General features: G+C 40.2%; 1 protein-coding gene across 7 annotated transcripts; it reads left to right on the plus strand.

Annotated features, from left to right (window-relative positions):
- The first annotated feature begins 163 nt into the window (after positions 1 to 163).
- Positions 164 to 17,476, plus strand: taf1 (TAF1 RNA polymerase II, TATA box binding protein (TBP)-associated factor). Of its 7 annotated transcripts, none has more exons than XM_074671883.1 (41): positions 164 to 510; positions 775 to 889; positions 1,065 to 1,200; positions 1,286 to 1,402; positions 1,633 to 1,755; positions 1,898 to 2,139; positions 2,243 to 2,458; positions 2,566 to 2,805; positions 2,884 to 3,121; positions 3,247 to 3,354; positions 3,437 to 3,604; positions 3,950 to 4,077; positions 4,298 to 4,405; positions 4,512 to 4,685; positions 4,788 to 4,961; positions 5,094 to 5,198; positions 5,309 to 5,509; positions 5,592 to 5,733; positions 6,686 to 6,816; positions 6,901 to 6,981; positions 7,070 to 7,219; positions 7,309 to 7,428; positions 7,576 to 7,751; positions 7,842 to 8,074; positions 8,420 to 8,627; positions 8,759 to 8,930; positions 9,111 to 9,322; positions 9,394 to 9,502; positions 9,586 to 9,684; positions 9,790 to 9,967; positions 10,075 to 10,142; positions 10,238 to 10,360; positions 10,459 to 10,551; positions 10,676 to 10,766; positions 10,857 to 10,924; positions 12,471 to 12,587; positions 12,885 to 12,992; positions 13,161 to 13,256; positions 13,424 to 13,646; positions 13,828 to 13,999; positions 15,287 to 17,476. In XM_074671883.1, the coding sequence occupies exons 2-41, from the start codon at positions 776 to 778 to the stop codon at positions 15,504 to 15,506; spliced, it is 5,982 nt and encodes a 1,993-aa protein (XP_074527984.1). In that variant the 5' UTR covers positions 164 to 510; position 775; the 3' UTR covers positions 15,507 to 17,476. The 7 variants fall into 7 exon arrangements, with proteins under 7 accessions (XP_074527984.1, XP_074527986.1, XP_074527987.1 ...); XM_074671885.1 differs by having other exon boundaries at positions 10,676 to 10,760; XM_074671886.1 differs by having other exon boundaries at positions 8,759 to 8,924.
- Positions 17,477 to 23,386: the final 5,910 nt, after the last annotated feature.

Below are 23,386 nucleotides of genomic sequence, written 5' to 3' on the forward strand. Positions count from 1 at the left end.
TGTTAAATTTTATTGGGCTAAAACTTTTAAACATATTTTCCAAATCAAATAACTGGAAAATATACAGTAAAATAGTAATGGTCTTCTTTTCCCTTTGCGATGTCAAACGCAACAGTTTCCGAGTTTTTGATACAGCACTTGAAGGCCTCATTTTGTCCATCCGGGTCACAGGACTCTTTGGACGCTTTAGCTAGAGGTGGCGGCAGTAAAGCTGGCGACAAACAAAAACAAAAATGTGAAGTTTGAGCTCAACACAAGCCTGAAATGACCGGATTAAATTCATTTTTTGTGATGTTTTTCTCTTGAACAATCTTTGCCATTACAGAGACCATCTAAATACACCTAGCGTAATTGTAACGTACGTATTACAAGTTGTTTTGTTTAGCAAACATGAGCTAGCTTCGTCACTTTAAGGCTGAATTGCGAGAAAACCAGCTGTCTTTACCATCCAGTGGAAACAAGAAGCTGGCTTTAAATCAATCTGACTTAATCTGCAGTTGAGTATCTAAGGTATGTAGAGGAAGGTTTGCCCTCCAGTTCCATTTGTTTTGAAACAGCAAATTAGCTCAAGTTAGCTAATGCAGCTGGCTAATGCTGCACTTACTTGCAGCATAGCAAACGTTGTCTGACCAACACGCGAGTCAACAAGTTTGTTATATTGTCATTAGGTGCATGGTTTAGGCAAGGTGAAGTCCTGTAGATCTCAGCTGAACTCCTTTGTGCATGTCTGCTATCATCACATAATGAGCCAAATATATTGTTTTTTCTTTCTAGGATGTCAGACTCAGACAGTGACGAGGACCAAGATCGTCCTTTCTCCATAACTGGCTTCCTCTTTGGGAACATAAATGAAGACGGACAGCTCGAAGATGACAGTGTTTTGGATAATGTGAGTGTTTTTAATGTATTTGTCTATAACTGTCATACACATTTCATCGATTTGTACTGTGGAAACGGTGTTGGAACAGTTACAGTATGCACTATGATGAACTGTTAGTAGTCTTGTATTTTGTCACAGATTATTCAAATTCATTTTATGTTTCTGCTGTTTCTTGCCATTTTAGGAGTCCAAAAAGCACCTGGCTGGTTTGGGTTCTCTGGGTCTGGGCTCACTCATTACAGAGATAACTGCTAATGATGAGGAGGATCAAGAAGAAAACAGAGAGTCTGGGAGTGGAGGTGGAAGTGTGGATGCAGAGGGTCAGATAATACATGAAAATGAACTTGGCATGACTTGAACAAGGAACAGGATGGGCTAAAAATTTTAATATATCTCATAATCCAGGTTGGGTGAAAAGCACTGAAGATGCAGTTGATTATTCTGACATCAGTGAGGTTGCTGAAGATGAGACCAAAAAGTACCGCCAGGCCATGGGGACCCTGCAACCCAGCAGGAAAACAGGTACTCGCCTTACAGCTCCACAGCTTTATTTCTTTATGTGCTGTTGCATTCACTGAAGATGCCAGATCCTCAATGAGATCAACAAACCTCATGTCACCTTGATCAAGAAAACTATATTTTAAGTATCCATTGAAAAAAAGTTGTTATACAACCTTACAGGGGCTTATAATTATTGGGGAATATATTTAAACTTGTACTGACTGAAAATTGTCATATTTTTTTTAAAATAGATGATGAGGATGACTATGATGCTGACTGTGAGGACATTGACTCTAAGCTCATGCCTCCCCCACCTCCACCAAGTCTTCCTACCGGTGTCAAGAAAGAGGAACCATCCACCCAGAGCACAAGTGGTAAGAACATGTGTACAGATACATAGACCAAGTGGAAAACAGCAAACCGAAGCTACAGATAATCATGTGCTATATCCAGAATGAACCAGTGTCAGGTTAGTTTCTCGGATCACTAAGACCCTGTCATTTTCTCTCATCACAGTTGGAGAAGAGGGTGAGGGCATCATCCTGCCTTCCATCATTGCACCATCCTCTACAGCTGATAAGGTTGACTTCAGCAGCTCGTCAGACTCAGAGTCAGAAACTGACCGTCCCTGTCAGGGTTTAGGATCTGGAGGCCCCCCAGATAGACTCACTCTCCCTCTAGCAGGCATCATGCAAAAAGATGCAGCTAAAGCTCTCCCAGGTGTCACAGAATTATTCCCAGAATTTAGGCCTGGGAAGGTAAAGTATCTCTACTTATGTTTCTTCTTAATTAAATTTCATGTCATTACTGTTTAAGAATCAAGGAGTTTACTGACACCCTCTGTTTCAAATGGTAAACCAGGTGCTTAGGTTCTTACGACTGTTTGGTCCTGGAAAGAACATGCCTTCAGTTTGGAGGAGTGCTCGTAGAAAGAAGAAGAGGAAACACCGAGACCCTCAGCCTGGAACCCCTCCTCCAGAAGGAGAGTCCACAGAGCAGAGCCAGGAGAAGAAGTCGGGATGGATTTATGAATATGCAGCTGCTCCACCCCCAGAGCAGTGTCTCTCTGATGATGAGGTAAATTTTCCTGTTTTTAAGAAATGTTAAGGTTTTCATTTTAAGTCGTATAAATTTGGTTATATATCACTGTATCAAGTACTTTCCATTTCTTATGTGCTGCCCAGATTACCATGATGGCTCCGGTGGAATCAAAGTTCTCCCAAACTTGTGGTGATGGAGACAAAGAAGCTGAGTCACGACCTAAAGTTGCAGAATGGAGATACGGGCCAGCCCAGCTCTGGTATGACATGCTTGGTGTCTCTGATGATGGGAGCAATTTTAACTATGGATTCAAGCTAAGAGAAGAGCCCAGAGAATCTCAGAGGGAAGACACACCCAAAGAAATAACAGAGACCGCACATGAGGTAATTTGGACAACTGTGGCCATAGAGTAAACATTTCTGTGGAGTTTATTGCTAATGTTGTGTCTAATGTACCACCAGTTACTGAGGCAGGAGGAAGATGACGCTCTGGATGGTAATGATGAAGATAAGGAAAGGGAAAAACAAAGACTTGAAGATGAGCTCTTCCTGATGGTCACTCAACTGCAATGGGAGGACGATATCATCTGGAACGGGGAGGAAGTGAAACACAAGGGCACCAAGACTCAACGAGCTAGCCTTGCAGGATGGCTTCCCTCGAGCATGACACGGAACGCCAATGCTTACAATGCACAGCAAGGTGAGACCACAGGGCGAAAAAATCTTGTCACATGATAAATCTGAATTTCTTAGTGTACCACTGGAATAAATAAGCAGTTTTTACATTTCATTTTGAGTAAAAAAAATACAATACTTTGTTCCCAGGTCTGACAAGAAGTAATTCACAGCTGGTGCCACCCACACCTCCACCTTTGCCTAAAGCTTCTTCAATCTCTGGCTCTAAACGGGACAAGAACAGCCACGATAACCAAGGTGATTTTATTTCTTTGATCAAGATACAAATGAAAAAAAACTTGAGCTTTTGATCTTGCCTAACTTCTTATTCCTTTCTCAGCCTCTCTAGAAGAAGACTCTCCCTGGTTCTCCATTTTTCCCATCGACAGCGAGGAGTTGGTTTATGGACGCTGGGAGGATAACATCATCTGGGATGACCAGGAAATGGACCGCATGCTTGTTCCACCTGTTCTTACGCTGGATCCCAATGATGAAAATATCATCCTAGGTATAATCAAAATTCCCTTTTTGTTTGTCTTATTAATTGATAACACTAATCTGATCAATTTTTTAATTAATACATCCAAAACATCATATTTGCAAATGTATTCTTTAACAATTTCAAATAAGTGTAACTTTATTATAATGCCAACAATGCACAACCAATTTGTAAGATCTTAACTGGTTTCCAGTGCTAGACTGTGTTTGTGCATTTCAGTGGATAGTGTGTACACCTTGGGTAAATGATAAGCAGCATTACATGAGCATATTGTACTAAAGAAAACCTGAAGAATTTAAGTTTTACTCTGCAGAGCTGTTTATTTGTACTTATTTCAATTTCTGTCTTGTGTAGAAATCCCTAATGAAAAGGAGGAGATGACTTCCCATTCTCCGTCAAAGGAGAATAAGAAAGAAACTGCGATCAAAAAGAGCCGCATCCTGCTGGGAAAGACTGGTGTGATAAAAGATGAGCCACAACAGGTACGCTGCCTTAACGAGACAGACTGAGGTACAGGTCAAATGATGTGGAAAATGGAGGTCAGGTGAAACTGACAATGATGCAATCAGTCCCCGAAAAGGATGATGATTTATATTTCAAACCATAGTTACTGATGTGTATGAGCAGGGAAATATCCTGGGTCACACATTAAAAATGTTTGAATCACATGATATTCAGTGAGGTGTTTTTGTCTTGACTCAGAATATGTCCCAGCCTGAGGTGAAAGACCCCTGGAATCTCTCCAACGATGAGTTCTACTATCCCAAACAGCAGGGTCTGAGGGGCACCTTTGGTGGAAATATCATTCAGGTGAGATAAAGCCAGCAGGCTCTGAGCTCTAACTGGTGAAATGTCATAAAGCAGCTCAGCTGTTGCATGTGATATAACTTGATTATGCCCATTTTGTATTTCACAGCACTCGATCCCAGCTCTGGAGCTGAGGCAGCCCTTCTTCCCCACTCACATGGGGCCCATGAAGCTGCGTCAGTTCCATCGCCCTGCTCTGAAGAAGTACTCTTTTGGAGCTTTGGCTCAGCCAGGTCCCCATGCTGTCCAGCCTCTGCTGAAACACATTAAGAAGAAAGCCAAGGTGCTGTCTGGCTCACAACAAGAACTGTCAATCCCTCAAATTACCCTGCAGTATTCAGACAAGTTAAGGGGTGACTGAGTATTTTAATGTATTTCTGTATAGATGAGAGAGCAGGAGCGCCAGGCATCAGGAGGAGGAGATATGTTCTTCATGCGAACTCCACAGGACCTTACAGGAAAAGATGGAGATCTGATTTTGGCTGAGTACAGTGAGGAATATCCACCGCTTATCATGCAAGTAGGCATGGCCACAAAGATCAAAAACTACTACAAAAGGGTAAGTTGGGCCCCTCAAATGACTCTTTTTACACCTCTAAAATCATATACACTGTATTACATTTGATTATGACACTGAATTGATCAGTATAATCGTAAAAATACATTATGAAAATTCTTCTGTGTTCTCCAGAAACCTGGAAAGGATCCAGGAGCCCCCGACTGTAAATATGGAGAGACTGTGTACTGCCACACATCTCCTTTCCTTGGCTCTCTGCACCCAGGACAGCTTCTTCAGGTCAGTTATAGCACAGTCAAACATCTAAGAGATTTATATCAGCTGATGCATGATCTTTGCTGGTCTGTTACGCTGGAAAAAATGTGAGATTCTTTGTTTTCTTCTTGTAGGCATTTGAAAACAACCTTTTCCGCGCGCCCATCTACTTGCACAAGATGCCAGAGACTGACTTTCTGGTAATAAGAACACGACATGGCTACTACATCAGAGAGATTGTGGATATTATCGTGGTGGGTCAGGAGTGCCCTTTGTTTGAGGTCCCTGGACCAAACTCCAAACGAGCCAACACTCACATCAGAGACTTCCTACAGGTGCGTTCAGTTTCTGAGCATCTTACAGAAGTAGAGCCGTTGTTTCTTTCGCTGCCCAGGCTTAAACACCTGTCTCTCTTAGGTGTTCATTTACCGCCTGTTCTGGAAGAGCAAAGATCGACCCCGTAGAATCCGCATGGAGGATATAAAGAAAGCTTTCCCCTCACATTCAGAAAGCAGCATCAGGAAACGTCTCAAACTCTGTGCTGACTTTAAACGGACAGGTAGACCATGCATATTCATTGTATACAAGCCTCTATGTCCATCACTTAGTGATCACAATCATTTGTTGGACTCACTTAATCCCGCTGTGTTACATCAGAGCAGTTTCGAGGTTATAAAGTGCAGTGTGAGCTTACCAGTGTGTGTGCCTTGAATTGACTGAAGGGAATCTGAATAGGGTCAGAGTTATGGACAACTTCTGTGGATTGTACTGTGGAGGTAAGAGCTAGAGTAAGAAGAGCACAGTAATAATGTTTTATACATCATAAGAAATAAACAGAAATGTACACAAAGTGAGACTACAGAAAAGGATTAGAGCTACTAAAAATTGTGGGGAGGTTAGGCTCGTAAGAAAAACAATTCAGTTTTGCCTTTTTTCCTTAGAAGTCAGAGAAAATGGTACAAATCTTGACTTCTGTATTACAATTCAATTTTTAATTCTCAGAGTTCTGAAAGAAAAATCGAGAATTCTGTAAAATCACAACTCCCAAGAAATCATGATTTAATCTCCAAATTCTAAGATTAAAGTTAGATTAATGTCAGAATTACAATTCTTGAACCTCCTGAGACCCTGCGTCCTCATTTGGAGATAGACTATTTTTGCTCTTCTGTGTTACATGGTAATGTAAACCAAATGTCACCATAGGTCTTTAAAAAAAACTACTTCCTGTCCTGCTACACTCATTAGATCCTACTTATCCCACTAATTGGGAAAATTAAAAATGCATAGTTTACAAAAGCTCAGCTCTCAGGATTAAAGCTTTATGAAATATTCAGTGGCCCTAATCCACTTCTGTAAAGAACTGTGACAAAGACGGGTTGAATTTTTTTAATATATATATATATATATATATATATATATATATATATATATATATAAAATGTTGCACTTATGACAAAGTCTAAGGCAGCAGGTAAGGAAACAAGCCTCACAGTGTCTTGTCTTCATGTCAGGAATGGACTCTAACTGGTGGGTGCTGAAGCCTGACTTCAGATTGCCCACAGAAGAGGAGATCAGAGCCATGGTGTCTCCAGAGCAGTGCTGTTCTTACTACAGCATGCTGGTGGCAGAGCAGAGACTTAAGGTAACACAGCCTGCTTCTTACTAGCCCCATATGCTCATTTCAGTCAAGTTTATTGCACTGAAAGTTCATTTCCACCCTGTGTAGGATGCTGGTTATGGTGAGAAATCCTTCTTTGCTCCAGACGAGGAGAACGAAGAGGACTTTCAAATGAAGATTGATGATGAGGTATTAATCCAAGCACTTCCCTGCAATAAAGTCGACTTCAGCTGAATTAAGATAACAAATTAGCTGGTTCTTGTCTTACGTCTCTTAGGTGCGAACAGCTCCCTGGAACACAACAAGAGCGTTTATTTCTGCCATGAAGGGGAAATGCCTGTTAGAGGTGACTGGTGTTGCAGATCCTACCGGCTGTGGAGAGGGTTTCTCTTACGTCAAAGTGCCCAACAAGCCCACTCAACAGAAGGTCTGATACTCTTGAGTGAAAGCATGCCAACTGTTGTTTTTGCTCATTCAAATGAAGATGGTAAAAATGTTGATTCTTTTTTTTTTCAGGATGATAAGGAGCCACAGCCTGCCAAGAAGACAGTGACTGGGACTGATGCTGATTTGAGGAGACTCTCACTGAAGAATGCCAAGCAGCTGCTGCGCAAGTTTGGTGTACCAGAGGAAGAGGTAAGGCCACAGTGAAATGTGTGCAGATTAAACTGGATGATTCTCTGGCTAAAATAATGTCTCCTTGTAGCTTGATTAGTTTTAATGTTAATTTTGTAGCTTATGTTCCTGGCTTTCTAAATTTGTTGCTGGTTTTAAATTTTTCAGATCAAAAAGCTCTCTCGATGGGAGGTGATTGACGTGGTGAGAACCATGTCCACAGAGCAGGCACGCTCAGGTGAGGGACCAATGAGCAAGTTTGCACGAGGCTCGCGTTTCTCGGTTGCTGAACATCAAGAGCGCTACAAGGAGGAGTGCCAGAGGATCTTTGACCTGCAGAACAAGTGAGACTCTTATTCAGTGTTTATTCTGGTTATAAAGGATCTCAAATGAGCAGACATTGAGCCATTTCCTCTGTCGTATCCCTTCCACAGAGTGTTGGAGTCGACAGAGGTACTCTCCACGGACACAGACAGCAGCTCAGCTGAGGACAGCGACTTTGAGGAAATGGGGAAGAACATCGAGAACATGCTGCAGAACAAGAAGACGAGCTCTCAGCTTTCTCGCGAGAGGGAGGAGCAGGAGAGGAAAGAGCTTCAGAGAATGCTGATGGGCGAAGAGAGTGATAGGGACAATAAGGGACGCAAGGAGCGGCGAAAAGGCCTGTGTGAGTCTGTGTTTTTAAAAGGACATATCTGTGCATAAGCATGTTCGCACATCCCATGGAAGAGAGCAGCACATAGAGATCTTTTGTTTTTAAAGAGACACCAAAACTGACGGATTTGAGAAATGCTATGTTAGAGCTGGTCCATACCCTCCTCTGGTCTTTGAAGGGTTTAATGTTTGAAATCACACATGATAAGGGTGGTTCATTGAGACAACAGGACTGTTAAGTGTCTGAAAATAGGTTTGATATTTTGCCTGTAAAATAATTAATTCTTCTTTTGATCACAGCCTCAATCTTTATTTATATAGAATCTGTATTATGCTGCTTCTTCTTTTCTCTCTACAGCCAGCTCTTTGTCCACCAGCTCTCACAAGGATGATGACACGTCCTCTGTCACCAGCCTGAACTCCTCAGCTACAGGCCGCAGGCTCAAGATCTACCGCACCTTCAGGGATGAGGATGGCAAGGAGTATGTGCGCTGTGAAACGGTACGCAAAGCTTCAGTCATCGACGCCTACACCAGGATCAGAACCACCAAGGACGATGAGTTCATGTGAGTCTTAAAGTCATTGAACTGTAGGCTGCAAGAATTTTTAGGTGTAACACTCGTATGGATCATTTACATTTCGACATCTTGGTGACTGATATTTACCATTTGATTTGTGTGCATCTTTGTAATTACAGACGGAAGTTTGCTCTGTTTGATGAGCAGCATAGAGAAGAAATGAGGAAGGAGCGCCGGCGCATTCAGGAGCAACTGAGGAGGCTGAAGAGAAACCAAGAAAAGGACAAAATCAAGGGACCTCCAGAGAAGAAGGCCAAGAAGGTCAAGGAGAGACCAGACCTCAAGGTAAAAGTAAGCTTGCTGACTCAGTATTATATTCTCTATCTCTTTAACTTTTTCTGCTTTGTTACCCAGCGAAATTCAAACTTTGCATCTCAGTCAAGTGCTTTCCTTCATTTCCCTCAACAGCTATTATCAAAGAATACATATAGATTATTTTCGCGTTCCTTAATGTTTGTCTCTTTCCGCTAGCTAAAGTGTGGCGCATGTGGGGCCATTGGACACATGAGGACCAACAAGTTCTGCCCGCTGTACTATCAAACCAATGCCCCTCCGTCGAACCCTGTGGCCATGACCGAGGAGCAGGAGGAGGAGCTTGAAAAGACCGTTATCCATAATGACAATGAGGAGCTCATTAAGGTGGAGGGCACCAAGATCGTGCTGGGAAAACAGCTCATCGAGAGGTAGCTTTGTGTTTCTATGAACTGACAATCAGCAGTCTGTCCTGGTTCCTAACTTTCTACTTCTCCTCCAGTGCTGATGAGGTGCGCAGGAAGTCTTTAGTACTTAAGTTCCCCAAGCAGCAGCTCCCACCAAAGAAGAAGAGACGCGTAGGCAGCGCTGTGCATTGCGACTATCTTAATGTGAGCACCTTTTTTTTCTTCTTGTAACACTTTTCACTGTGAGTCTCTTCAGCTGATCTGTTATATTGTTTGGGTTTCATCAGAAACCACACAAGGCCATCCACCGGCGGCGCACTGATCCCATGGTGACTTTGTCTTCTGTGCTTGAGAGCATCATCAATGACATGCGGGACCATCCCAATGTAAGATAAATCAGGCACATTCTTGCCTACCTCAGGAAGATTTTATCTTTTATTCTTGAACTGCTCCACTGTCTCATCTTTACTACATTTTCCTTTTCTGTGTAGACATATCCATTCCATACACCAGTCAATGCCAAAGTGGTAAAGGACTACTATAAGATCATCACTCGCCCCATGGACCTTCAGACGCTGAGGGAGAACGTGCGGAAGCGAATGTATCCATCAAGGGAAGAGTTCAGAGAAGCTGTGGAAGTTATTGTCAAAAACAGCGCCACCTACAACGGTGAGGCGTTCATACATACAGATGTGGGGTCGCCTCTTACTGAAATGGACTTTGAACTGAAACTTTAAAAAATGCTCAATGGTTTTTCTCTGTTTTTGATCTGTCAGGGGCAAAACACCCAATAACACAGGTGGCACAGTCCATGTTAGATCTCTGTGACAACAAACTCAAAGAGGTGGGTGGAAATGTTTTATGTAATGTCACACCTGTCTGCCACCCTTTTATTTCTAACGTTGATTGTTTTCTATAAATGTGTGTGTGTTTATGTAGAAGGAAGACAGACTCGTGAGGCTGGAAAAAGCCATCAACCCGCTGCTGGATGATGATGATCAAGTCGCCTTCTCCTTCATCCTTGACAACATCGTGACCCAGAAAATGATGGTAGTTCCTGATGTAAGTTCCTGTTTTTTAATCCTGATTTATTTGAGAACTTTGACTTGCATTCTTACCCAACGGGCTCTTGATTTGCCTCTCTTGATTCCTCTTCCTAGTCATGGCCATTTCACCATCCTGTCAACAAAAAGTTTGTGCCTGATTATTATAAGGTGATTGTGAACCCCATGGATCTGGAGACAATCCGCAAGGTAAGAGTGAAACAAGGAGTCGACTTCAAAGAGAAATACCCTCATAGAAATGTTTGATACCAGCATAAGAAAGACACGTTTTCCTTCCTGCGCATTTATGTCATGTTTTTGTTTTCACTTACAGAACATTTCCAAACACAAATACCAGAACAGAGAAGTCTTCCTCTCAGATGTTGGCCTCATCCATACGAACAGTATTAAATACAATGGTGAAGGTGTTAACATGACTCCAATCTTCTCCTCGTAAAATGTGAATCAGAAAAAAAAAATATTTGAGGCTCAAGGCTTTTTTTTCTCCGTCACAGGTCCTGACAGCCCTTACACAAAGACCGCTCTGGAGATAGTCAATGTGTGCAAGCAAACTCTGGCTGAGGTTTGTTGATTCTTTGGCTTTTAGTTTGTTCATGAAACGGCAGAGGAAAGACTATGTGAATGAGTGTTTAGTTTGCTGCATTGGACTGGGTTTTGCCCATTATGCTCACAGCAGGGGACAATTTCTGGCTGCAGTGGAAGGTTTTTTAAAAATGCTCTTTTATAAAGGCAGGGAAAGATTCCCATTTGCTGCTCATACATATTCTAAAACTGTGCAATTCTACAATTTCATGTATTTGGCGCTTCTGTTCAAAGCAACTTACAACACAAGCAAAACTTGAGACTGAAGGTAGAAAGCTTACTAAGTGTGACAAAGTGCTTCAAGTTTGATTGGCTGCAGGTGCTGCCATCTAGTGCCAGAAGAACTGCCTTCTTTTATAAAAAAAAAATTAAAAACGTAGCCACATCTAATAGTTCAACATCCGGTTAGTAAAAATGAATGAATGAATGAAGGGTGATGTTGGGGAGGCTACGTCCATGTTTTATACAGTCTGTGTTCAGCATTCTACAGCATTCAGTAACCAGCATTGTGCTAGGTGCCAGTGCTATTTACTAAATGCTAGTGCTGTTTTTTAAACCGCCTACTTCATACTACATGTGAATGTACTAGGCACTGCATACATCCTACCTTTTGCTTGTAGTTTGTAGTATGACTGATCTGTTGGGTCTGTTTTGTAGTAAAATACACTGGTTTCCCGTCTCGGAAGGTGGAGCTACAGATGATGTTGGGTTTTTTTGCCTTTAATATAAATATACAAAACAATCTATAGGCAGATCTTGGCATTTGGTTATTTTGTTAATCATATCAAACAGAATCATCATTCTTGATTTCTAATCTTACACTAAAAGTTATATCCTTGACTGAAAATAAATCTGGGTTTTTATTTTTAGAGCTGATGGAATAACCACTTCTATATAATCCATGTTTGGTTTAAAAAGTGAACGAGTGGTTTATATGGGCTAATGAACTTGTTAAAGTAAACACCTATTTTACGACTGGAAGTGAAAAGATTTAAGAGTGTTTCTTCACATCACTTCACTTCTATCTCATGGACAGTCTAACGTTAGTGTTGTGTTGTAATTATAATGCTGATTAATTCAAGTAGATGGCAGTAATTCACCAAAACCTGCCACCACATAGACAAACAGTGTTAGCGCAGTGCATTGTGGGAAACAGTATGCCAGGTAAACTGGTCCGTTGCATACTGAGACATTTTCCTGGATCAGTAGGACATCTGGGGATTTTTAGTATACAGCAGATTTTGCAAGTTTTCGCATACTGACTACTACATACTGAATATCAGCCAAAATAGTAGGCACTGCTAGTGTACAAGCTGACAAGACAAGCTGCATGATACACTATGTTTTTTTTCATGGAATGCTGTGTTTGATAACTTGTAAAGTTGTCTTTTAATTAACCAAATTGATTTTAAGAATGGTTACCCTCTTCTAATAGTTTGATACTGACAGACTTTTAACTTTTTATATTTTGCCCTGTAAAAACAAACCATATGCTTCATGAATATCACGTGTGTATGCTTCTTCAGTACGATGAGCACCTAACCCAGCTGGAAAAGGATATCTCCACTGCTAAAGAGGCCGCTCTGGATGCTGCAGACCTGGAGTGTCTGGATCCAATGACCCCTGGGCCGTACACACCACAGGTAGGAGAGCTGCCCAGGACCAGTTCAGCATATACACTTGGTTAAAGAAAGGGTTATACTCTCAGATTCACATCAGTTAGTGTTAACTTCTCTACCAGTAGCAGCCTCTTCCCTACACTGTGTAGTTCTCCTGGCCCTTGTATTTCTGCACTTGCTTTCCTTTCCAGACTTTCACTTTTTATCTCTATAGCTTAGCTTCCTCACTGTATTATTTCCTTTTTTCCACCCTTGTTGTTCCCTTCACTCCTGCTCTGTCTCTCCCTGTGTGTGTATGTTGCTCTGTGTGGTGTTGTCCAGCCTGCTGATCTGTTTGACAGCGGGCCTTCAGGGAGTCTGCCCAGAGAGACCAGCAGCCTTTTCTCTGAGGGACCTCTAGTGGTTGCTCCAGAAAAGAGAGGGGGGCAGGTATGGAGAGAGTCAGAAATCAGGCCATCTCTCCCTCAAACCAGCTTCATCACAGGCTTATGCTAAAGTTGTCAGAACATTACAGACCTCATTGTGTGAAAGAGTGCTTGTTTAGCTTCTTAACTCTCCTTAAAGAGTGTCCTCAGACGTTATGCTGTTGCTCCTCAGGGGCGCCACCTCAGAAGACCAGGGGAGGAGGAGTCCGATGTGGACATTGAAGGCTTTGAGGAGGACGATGATGGCAAACCAAAGACTCCTGCTCCTGTAAGAAAATCAGATTTACTAAAAAGAATGAAGTTTGTATCAGAAAGAAAATGACCAAAAACACTCATTTGAAATCTTAGCTTCAGACTCATCCATAACTCCATATACACACAATACATATACTTAGTTTCTTGTCATTGACTGGATGATCCTTCCTGTTCTTTTAGGCTGAGGACGCTGATGGAGATCTAGAGGATGAAGATGATGACGAGGAGATGCTGCTGCCACCTCGCAGACGGCTGCATGGCCATGATGAAGAAGAAGAGGAGGAGGAAGACGAAGATGGGCAGCACAGCCGCCCAGCCCAGGCCAGCGTGCTGTACCAGGATCTGCTCATGTCTGATGGAGAAGATGATGCAAGCGAAGAGGAGGGAGACAACCCGTTCTCCTGTAAGTTTTCCAACTGTACTGGTGTTATTTTAAAAGCTTTAGAATCGTGTGTGTGTTTGTGTGTGTGTGTGTGTGTGTGTGTGTGTGTGTGTGTGTGTGTGTGTGTGTGTGTGTGTGTGTGTGTGTGTGTGTGTGTGTGTGTGTGTGTGTTGTGCTCTGACTCGTCATATATCTCCTGCAGCGATACACCTGTCAGAGAGTGGCAGTGACTCTGACAGAGAGTTGGATGTGCGTCCTGCACCTCCACGGCGAACCCAAGAGACAGCTCGTATGGGCATGGAGCAGGACGAGAGCATGATGTCATATGAAGGGGACGGGCCTGATGAACCTCACATGGAGGACAGTAACGTCAGGTAAAACTGTAAAATTAACACCTTGAAGATTATGTTCGGGGATTTTTTTTACAAGTTTTTATGCTGTAATTTTTTAACATAACCACAGTGGTGTGCAGATGCATTTAAGGAATGGCTGTGATCAGAGCTGCTCTTGTTGATAAATGCACTGCTTCCCCTGTGATTGACTGCAGGTAAAATTCATTCCTAAGAAATATTTTGTTTTTGAGCAATAAGTTATTTCAGTCCATATTCAAGAATTTAGAGAACGAACAGTCGGCAAATATCAAATACAGACAAGGGAATAGGAACAGATGCTTGTATGTTTATTTTATTGTTATATAATTTTGTGAATGCCAAGAAAAAAACCCAACGAGGCTCAAAGAGTGATACCCTTGAATTCTAACTTATTTTAAGAAAAATAAATAGAAGTTGAAATAATCCAAACACAAATCAGTAATTTTGACCATGTCTCCATCATAATGTGTAGTACTCTAGCTTTACCCATAAATTATTACATATCCTTATTAAATTTTCCACATGTCCTGGAAAACCCTGGAAAATTATTAGAAAACATTTTGAAAATGGGAAAAAATTCAAATGATGTGGAAACAGTTAAGTTACCCTGGATAATTATTCATCCTCTCTCTGCCTTGTGAGCAGATGGAAACAGGTAATTAGTTATGCACGTTCACGTTTGTTGTTTTCTGCTCTTCTGGGCAACTTTAAGACACAGTGCTTCTCTGCTTCGAGCATTTCTGCAACCCAGTACTTCCAATTGACTTTGTTGCTAAATTCAGCAACTTTTCAGATCCTGCTAAGGACTTAGTGTGTAGAGACAAAACTAGTGACTGTAAGTTGAAAAGTGATGCTGGTATTGGTCCGTGGGTATGAGGTTTTTCTCCCCTGTGGCTCTGCTCTACGTTCTGTGACAGGCAGAGGAGCTGAGGAGAGTTATAGTGGTTTACTGAGTTGGCTGTGTGCAGTGAGATACATTTTTTAAGGAACATTTTTATTAGAATCAAAATTTCTTTGTTTTATATTGATCTTTTTGCACTGCAGGATAAACTTTTATTAAATTATAGCCTTAGACTGTAAATGTCTGAGAAACAAACAGAGAAAATCTGGGTAGATGCAAGTGATAACTGTAGAAAAAAGCACTTCCAAAGAATGAGGGGGGGACAGGGGTATGTATTCCTGTAGGACATGATAACTCTGAAGCGTCTGAAAATGCCCTGGAAAATAATTTCAGGGGGTAAAAGATGGGACTCTGTATCAGTCATTTGTCATCTTCTTTGTCTGTCTCAGTTACGGCAGCTATGAGGAGACAGAGAGCCGCAGTCAGATGCAGCCCTCGAGCATGGGAAACGGGGACTACGGCATGAGTGAGGAAGAGGAGGAAGATGAAGAAGATGAAGCACGGAGAAGAGGCCCTGCTGTTCTGTCCCAGGTTCAGCTCAGTGAGGATGAGGAGAGCGAAGAGTTTCGATCTATCGGGGGCGACAGTGACATGGACTCTGATAACTAGAGAGTTTTGTTTTTAAATCAAGACGCTGTTAATTGTTACAGTTAAAGAATGGAAAAAATTAGTTTGATATTGAAATGTTTTGTAAATGTAAATAATTGCTCATGTTTATAGCGTCCTCCTCTTCTGTTGCACCTGCAGTATAGCACATTGTAAATTTTATTTGCTTTTTATTTTGAGTGAATATTGTGCACCATGATTATTCTTAAAGTTGAAGAGTGTTAAGGTGTTTTTTTACTATTTTTAATCATTCAGAGTGGCAATTCTGTTCTTCCACTCCAGCGACTAAATAAAAGAAGAAACAAACAGTGATGAAAGAGAAAGCTTTCAACATTAGCACAGTGTGTTTGTCTGTATTCCTTTCAAGACACTTCTCCCTTTGCTTAAGGTCAGTAGGCCAAAACTGTCATTTTGAATTTTTTTTTGACTGTGCAACACTCAATAAGCTCTTTGCTGTACAAGATTTATGTTTTATTCTCTTTGAAATGTTAAAATTTGGAGTTTAAGTTAAATACCTTAAATTCCTGTGGAACCACACCTAAAATACTGACAACACATTTTGAGGTGATTCAATCTGTCACTCTGAGCATATTGCTGCACATTTTTCAATTATTATCATGGTACAAAATAATTACCCTGAAATGTGTGAAAATAACTTCAAACAAACTCTTGGAACTCTTAAGTTATTGATCTGAATCTCACCAAAGTGTGAGGTTGCACAGCTCTGTTAATGTTAGAAACACCTGGAAAGTTTCAGCCTGTCCTCATTTATAGTTTTAAAGAAATGGCAATTCTAAATAATAAACTGCTGAAACGCAGAATTTGAGAAAAAAAGGACATGAAAGTTCAGTTCTTCTTTGGTCACTTCAGAAGGCTCCTAGCTTATAGGATGGACCTTTTTATTCCATATTCATTCTACAAAAAATGTGTTGTGTTTTTTTTCCACTTTTTTTTTCTTATCCAGCCTCTTCAATTCAAACGCATTTTCCCATTTAATCCTGATAATTCAACTTACTTATACCTTTAAACATGTCAGATGATTGAAGTGACAGTGGTTTCCTCATCAGCTGAGTTGTATGAGGAAAACAGTCACTTACAGTAAATCTCACATCCCCCGTCAAGATTTTTCAGATTCCTTTCTGAGTTTACATCAGTTGTTCAAAAGACAGACGTACCTCTACAAACAAACTTGTCTACAAATAGAAGCTACAGTATCACATGGTTAATGCACAGGTGAGGTCACAAACAGCAAAGATTGAAAGCCAGCTGTTTAAACCATTTTGAGATTATTTATTTATTGACTGTAATCAACAATTACATTTGTATGAAAAGCACAGCTGTGAATATAAATACTATAAAAGATCCAAAGAGCCAATTCCAGGACAACAGGTGTTATACATGTCAGCTAGGGTTTGATTATTTACTCCTTTTATTGTTACAAAAACAGAAGCGTTATCTGGGTGACTTCTACTAGTATTTAAACATAAAGGATCAAACCACCAAAGATTAAAACCGATTGAAGGAGATTTTTTGGGTGTATGAGGATTAGTCTATCATTATGAAACTCCACTTTAGAAACTATGACTCATACATCTCTATAGAAAGAGTTGTCCACTGAACACAATGAATTACTTCAGAAAAGATTACAGTTACATAAGAATATATATATTTACAAATACAACACCTTAACTTGTTACAGAGATCAAATTTTGTACTGCGACATTATCACTTTTCACATGTGCTGCATGTGAAGTGTTTATCCTTCAGATACTGGAACACACCTTGTGCTGCACCTGTGGTGTTTCAAAACGTCTAAATCTATTGAAGAGAAAACAACTATTGTTTTTTTAGATAAGAGAGCAAATACAGAGTTGTTGTGACAATGACGTGAAGAGGAAGCCACACTAAAAAAAAAGTACCCATCTATTTCCTGGAAACACATTTCAGCCTACACAGAAGTCACCTGTTTATATTTTCTGACATGAAGGCAAACGACAAACTTCCTGTTGCAATGACTTTGCAGAATACAGCTGAATCAGGGGCACACCTACTCTGACTGCACTTCTGTAAATCTGTATGGTTGTTTTTCAAAATGTGTTCTGTTTTGCATCACAGTTAATAAAAAAGCCAAGTTGTTTTGTCAAAGAAAATGGTGCTATTTCTTCATATGATCAATAATGTTTCTGTATCTATAAACCACATTTCCCCAAATGATTCCTTTCTAACCTGTAATTACAAAAAAACCACATCTTTTTATATTACAACAATTAAATGTCATGCACTGATGTCAAAGGTTGATCCAAAATCAGAAAGTGAGGCTTTGAAATCCCTAAATCTATAAACTTTTTTTTCATACAGGTCAGTAAAAGTTTCAATAAATCTCCAAACACTTGTTTTAGCTTTACCTTTACTTTTCTTTTCTACTTAACTTCAACAGTTTGGTTTCCTGGGTTTACATTTTATTCATTCTCAGCCTTCTAACATTTGATCTTCAAACTACTGTAGTAATCCAAAATGAAGGTTTGTTAGATAAACAGCACAACTGTGTGATTTTACTAACCACATTTTTCTAATACTAAATCAGACCAGATATGATATGTATGTCAGGAGTTGGTTATAACTTGACCGAGATCACATCCTGTAACCTCAATTTACAATCTGAGTCAGACAACACTCTTCCACAGTTTTACACTAATGGTATAGAGGCTGCAATCCAGGATAATTTACACAAAACTGATATTTTTTCATGTTACTATGCCATCAGGGTTTCACCTCCGAGTGGATGGCACATTTCTGCCCCAAGCCAAAGAGGCTGACCTGTCAGGTGAAGCAAAAACACGCCCCCGAAACGACAGGTATCCCTTCACAGAGTGAGGGACTCTGCAGGGGCTTGCAGACTGAGACCTCTGTAGCTTCTTTATCCGAGCTGTGATGTCTCCTCCTGAATGAGCCGGGACACTTGTTTTCGTTGATGGTCCAGAAAGTGATGAAGACCATAGCGATGATCCCTTTGTGACAAGTGATGCACCTGATGGGAGGGATTATACTTTTTACAGCTCAAGATCCACAATATCAAGAAAACAGATATAGCGTACTAATACTGTTTTGGAGTAATATGACACAATACATCAATTAGATTTCTCTAAAAATAGATAGTTACAAAAAATGTATTAAATGTGATGGATCCAAACCTGATGGTGGGTGAGTCATTGGGTCAGCAGGCTGGCAGTCATCATCATTGATGTCTAAACTTCTGCTGTTCCTGACGGCCTGCAGGGAGCGGAGGCTGGTCCGAAGAGGCGATCTGGTTCTGTCTGCTGATGTTGCTGCAGAACATGCGAGAGTCACAGATGGTCAACACATTGAAACAAAAAACCTTTACAAGTTTATAAGATCTCTTGCAAAGCTTGGAAACATACTTAAGATTAACTTAATCAGTTGGAATGAGATATAAAATTTAAAGATTTTCTGAAAAAACATTTCATAAATTAACTCTGTGGTCGTGTTTCTTAGTAATGAAAGTGCTGAAACTTAGTGAGGCCTCTCGTGGACAAAAAAAAGTACTCGTTATTTTGTTTTTGGAACAGAAATAAAGACATTGTTTAAAGATTGTGAATGCACAGTGCACCTTGATTCTGAGCAAGCTTTAGCAGCTTAAACTGTGTGACTTGCTGCTGAAGTCTGGCCAGCCGTGGACTCTGGCAACCCTGCTTAGTTTCAGGTGCTTGAGACTGACACGGAGTGGTGCTCTGTGCTGACAGACCCGACTGCCAGTGAGACGAAGAAGCATTTTCAGTTTTACTTCCTGGAGAGAAGTCATTTGTGTTTTCATAGGAGGCGTCAGAATGAGATGGAAACAGTACTGCTGACTCATGGTCTTTCTTGGGTGAAGCAGTGGCTGGTGTGGAAACGGAGTCCTGCCTCAAACCTGAAAGATGAGGACCAAAAATACCTCAGTCAGACCTTCGCCAGAGTATCAAGTGCAAAGTCGATCAAATCTGTCTTCTCTACTCACTAGCTTCCTGCAGGCGAGCCATCGTACGAACATCAGTGATGTCCTGCAGTCTGTAGCTTTTGGTTTTTAAGTCTTCTGAGATGCTCAAGTTTCTGCTATCTGAACAGGTTAATGATAACATACAGTCAGAGTCTATTTAATAAGAAATGTGTCAATAAGAAAAAACAGGATAACTATGGAGGCCCTAAGCAGACATGCATCCATAAATTGTATTTATTTTTTCTCAAGTTATTCTTGTCGAGGTGAAAAAGTTGTTATGTTTTTACCTCTAGATTACCAGAAAAATATATTATTACGGGGGGGATAAGTTTCATTTCAAGACAATAGAAGAATTGAATAGTTACAGCTGGAAAACTTTTATTCAAAGAAAATGTGGAAAATTGGTTGAAATCTTGAGAAATAAAATGGACAAGCTGAAAACCAGTGTTGTTTTCTCAAGAAATAAATAGCTAAACCACATCTTTGGAAACCTTTTTGGAAACTGTTACCCCAGGAAAACAGATCCCGTCACTTTTTTTTCTCAAGCATACAAAACATTCGAGTGAAGGCCTTAAGAAATCAACCTGAAACCAATATCGCAGGAAGACTAGCATTTTTTTCTTCAGATTAAGAGATCAATAAATCCAGATCTCAAGAATATAATCCACCCTCCCCCCTTAAAAAGACTAAGTTTTATGGGGTAACTAGGTAAAAAAATATCCACTTAGGGCTTCCATAGATTTCTCCATGTAGATTTCTTTTGCTCATCAACAACAATTTAAAAGCAATATATTATTGTATTTTCTTTTAACCTTCAAAACAAGCTCTTATTATCACTTTACCTAAAGTGCCAGATGCATATTGAGTTTTGCTGTCAGAGCTTTTATCCAATGGTGGACCCACAGTGACATTAGTGATATGTTGGAAAAGTGCAGGACGTCTGTAGGAGTGGCTGCCTGATCCTGAAAACACAGAGTGTGTGAGAGAGATGAAGAAACACTGGTAAATACTGCAACAGTGAATGTATGATTGACTTTGTTGAACTATTATTTTGTGTGCTATGATGTTGTCCTGATCAAATTTTAGCCTGTGGTCAAAAAAGATTATTTTTTTTATATCACAGTTTCTGCCAAACTGATCAATATATGAAATGGAAATGGGTCACTCTGAGCTGCCAGCTTACTGTCATCCAGTCTGTGCATTAGTTGACGACATGCTGCTTCCACCTCAGGACTGCGGTTATCCAGGACTTGTCTGCACCATGTCAGAGCTGACTCTGTTTTCTCGTCAAAAACCTGCTTCTTTGGAGACTCGTATAACCTGTAAGAATAAGAAAGAGGGCTTGTTTTATTTACCACATATCAGCTCAGTGTCAGAAACAAGTCAAGTTGTTCTGGTCCTGGTTTGCCATTGTTGCCAAGTACTCATTGGTGGATTAATATTATGTCCTTATCACTACATCAGTTGTGTTTTTGATCTGTTGAGTATTAAAACAAAGGCATACTTCTCTAAACTTAACATCATAAACCAAATCTCAGAGCCCTGGTGGTACCTACCAGCTCTCTTCATTCTTCACATCCTGCTCTACATCAAGAAGCTCTACTAAATCCAAAGCTGACTCTTGAGCATCTGGCTGATCCTTCTTCAGGAGATCTTTTTGATGATTATGGCTGCTCAACATCCCATTCACAGAACAAAAAGGCTGCAGTGATTTATTCCCTGTTTTTAAGTTCTCAAGTCTTATTCTCGCATCCATTACATATGAGTGACAAGTCTTCACTTTAGCCTGTCCATGGTGAATGCTGATGCCAGAGAATGAATCTGAGTGTTTCTCCTTTCCCACTGAGCTGTTGTTCAACTCGTTACAGAGAGAATGAAGATTTGAGCCAGTGTCGAACTCCACGGGATGCTGGTGGCAGCCATACCGACCCCAACTGCTCTCAAACTGGCTTTGATGAACCTCCATTTTCTCTGTCAAGTCCTAAAATCTTCTCACTTCTTCAAGTCCTTGTCTGATTATGTTTCAGTCCTCCAGCATAGAAATAGCCAGGCAAGATTCTGACAAAATTAAACAACACAAACATCTAAAACAACTCGAAAGATTCCAGATATGGCAGTATTTCCTTCACCCAGCAGTGACTGTTTCGCTTCTCTACACATCTTTGACCCACATTTACTGGGAAGGGCTGTTAAGTATAGACACACAACAGATTGGATGGATTTAGCATCATGAGCTTACCTGGATTAAAGACAGTTGCTTCTAAGAAAGAAAAGCAGGTATTCAACATCACACCACCAGGGATAAGAATAAATATTCATCGTTTTTTTTGCTTTCTTACTTTACAGACAGATGTCATGTATTTGTCTGGCTTCAATGTTAAAGCTCTAACACAGGAGTTCCTATGTTCAGTGTGTTTATTAGCAAACTACACATTCTTACCCCTCTTGTAAATTGAACCTGTTAGTTAAAGTTTATTTTTGATTTTGGGATTCTCACTTTGTCAAATGTTTGTGGTTGATTGTTTTCCAATGAGACTCAGTAATGACTACACCTGACGAAGCCTGAGAAGTGTGTCAGTGTGTTCTCTCTCCTTCCAAGAGGCACACAAACAGATTAGCCAAAGCTTCCCTTACTGACATGTGACACCTCAAAATCTCTTTCTTTGTCACTCAAATGTCAGTGAGCGTGTGTGTGTGTGCATGTGTGTGTATGTGTGTGTGTGCGTGTTAAAATAGACACTTTATGAAGTGGTTGAGTTTTTGAGGTTGTTTTATTAATTTAAAAGTCTATGAAGACAAGTTGATGCAATGATGGCTTTTAATTCGAAGACTGTCTTGCAGTGGTAGAGCTTTCTTTATAGGGCCATATCAAATGATGATCTAATACCTTATTTATACTTGATGAGCCCAAAGGTTGACAGTACAGACCCTACAGATTCTGTTTGTCACTCTCTGGACTTGCTCTGTTTTTGGTCAAAGTGCTTTCATTGTTTTTGCTCCTGCAACCTGGTCCCGTCTTAAAGGTCACCTAAAGAAAATTAAAACAAATACATAAATAAATGCCGATTGTGAAAAATACTATTCAAAACAGATATTTATTTTGTTTTTAGAGGCTACCAGTGGCTAAAACACAATTAAGCAAAAAAAAAAAAAAAAAAAAATCAAAATACTTACATAGACACAAAGTAGTAGGGATGAATGACATGGATCGAAGCTAGGGATGTCCCGATATTATTACATTTTCACTTCCGATACCATACCGATACTGCAGCATTGAGTATTGGCTGATACCGATATTAATCCTATATGATATCAGCATTAAACATGCATACTTTTATTACTTATTTTGTGGTATGTCTGTCATGTTAGAAAAGGCTTGATTAAGAGATATTATTCAAACAAAGAGCAGTAGTCAGCAACAGTAGGTATGAGGAAAAACTTACCCATTTATCATTAACCAATGGGTAACAGAAATGTTAACATTAAACATAAGAATATACAAGCAATTGAATAAAATAAAGAATAAATTAGAAGACCCAGAAAATAACCTAAATAAATCAAATAAAAACAGCAGGAGCAGGGTCTGGAATGGACTGCTTATATCAGAGATTTTAGATGCATTCTGATACGATACCAATATTTGTTTTTTTGCTGATATCAGACCGATATCTGATATCAATATCGGACTGGGACACCTCTAATTAAAGCATTATTAGATGTCAGTTTTGGCACCTGTTTGGTTTGTATGTTCGCAGGTCACTGTGCTCCACTGTAAAAGCTGTAAGCTGTAGATGGTTGAAAGGATTGTTGTTTTCTGATGTAAGTCAATTTTTTTTTTACCTGGAATAGTACAAGTACTAAACAAAATATAATCTTGGTCAAAACATTT

Source organism: Halichoeres trimaculatus, unplaced genomic scaffold (assembly GCF_033239565.1).
Source record: "Halichoeres trimaculatus isolate MK-OKI-2021-1 unplaced genomic scaffold, fHalTri1.1 fHalTri1_scaffold_6, whole genome shotgun sequence".
NCBI lineage: Eukaryota > Metazoa > Chordata > Actinopteri > Labriformes > Labridae > Halichoeres > Halichoeres trimaculatus.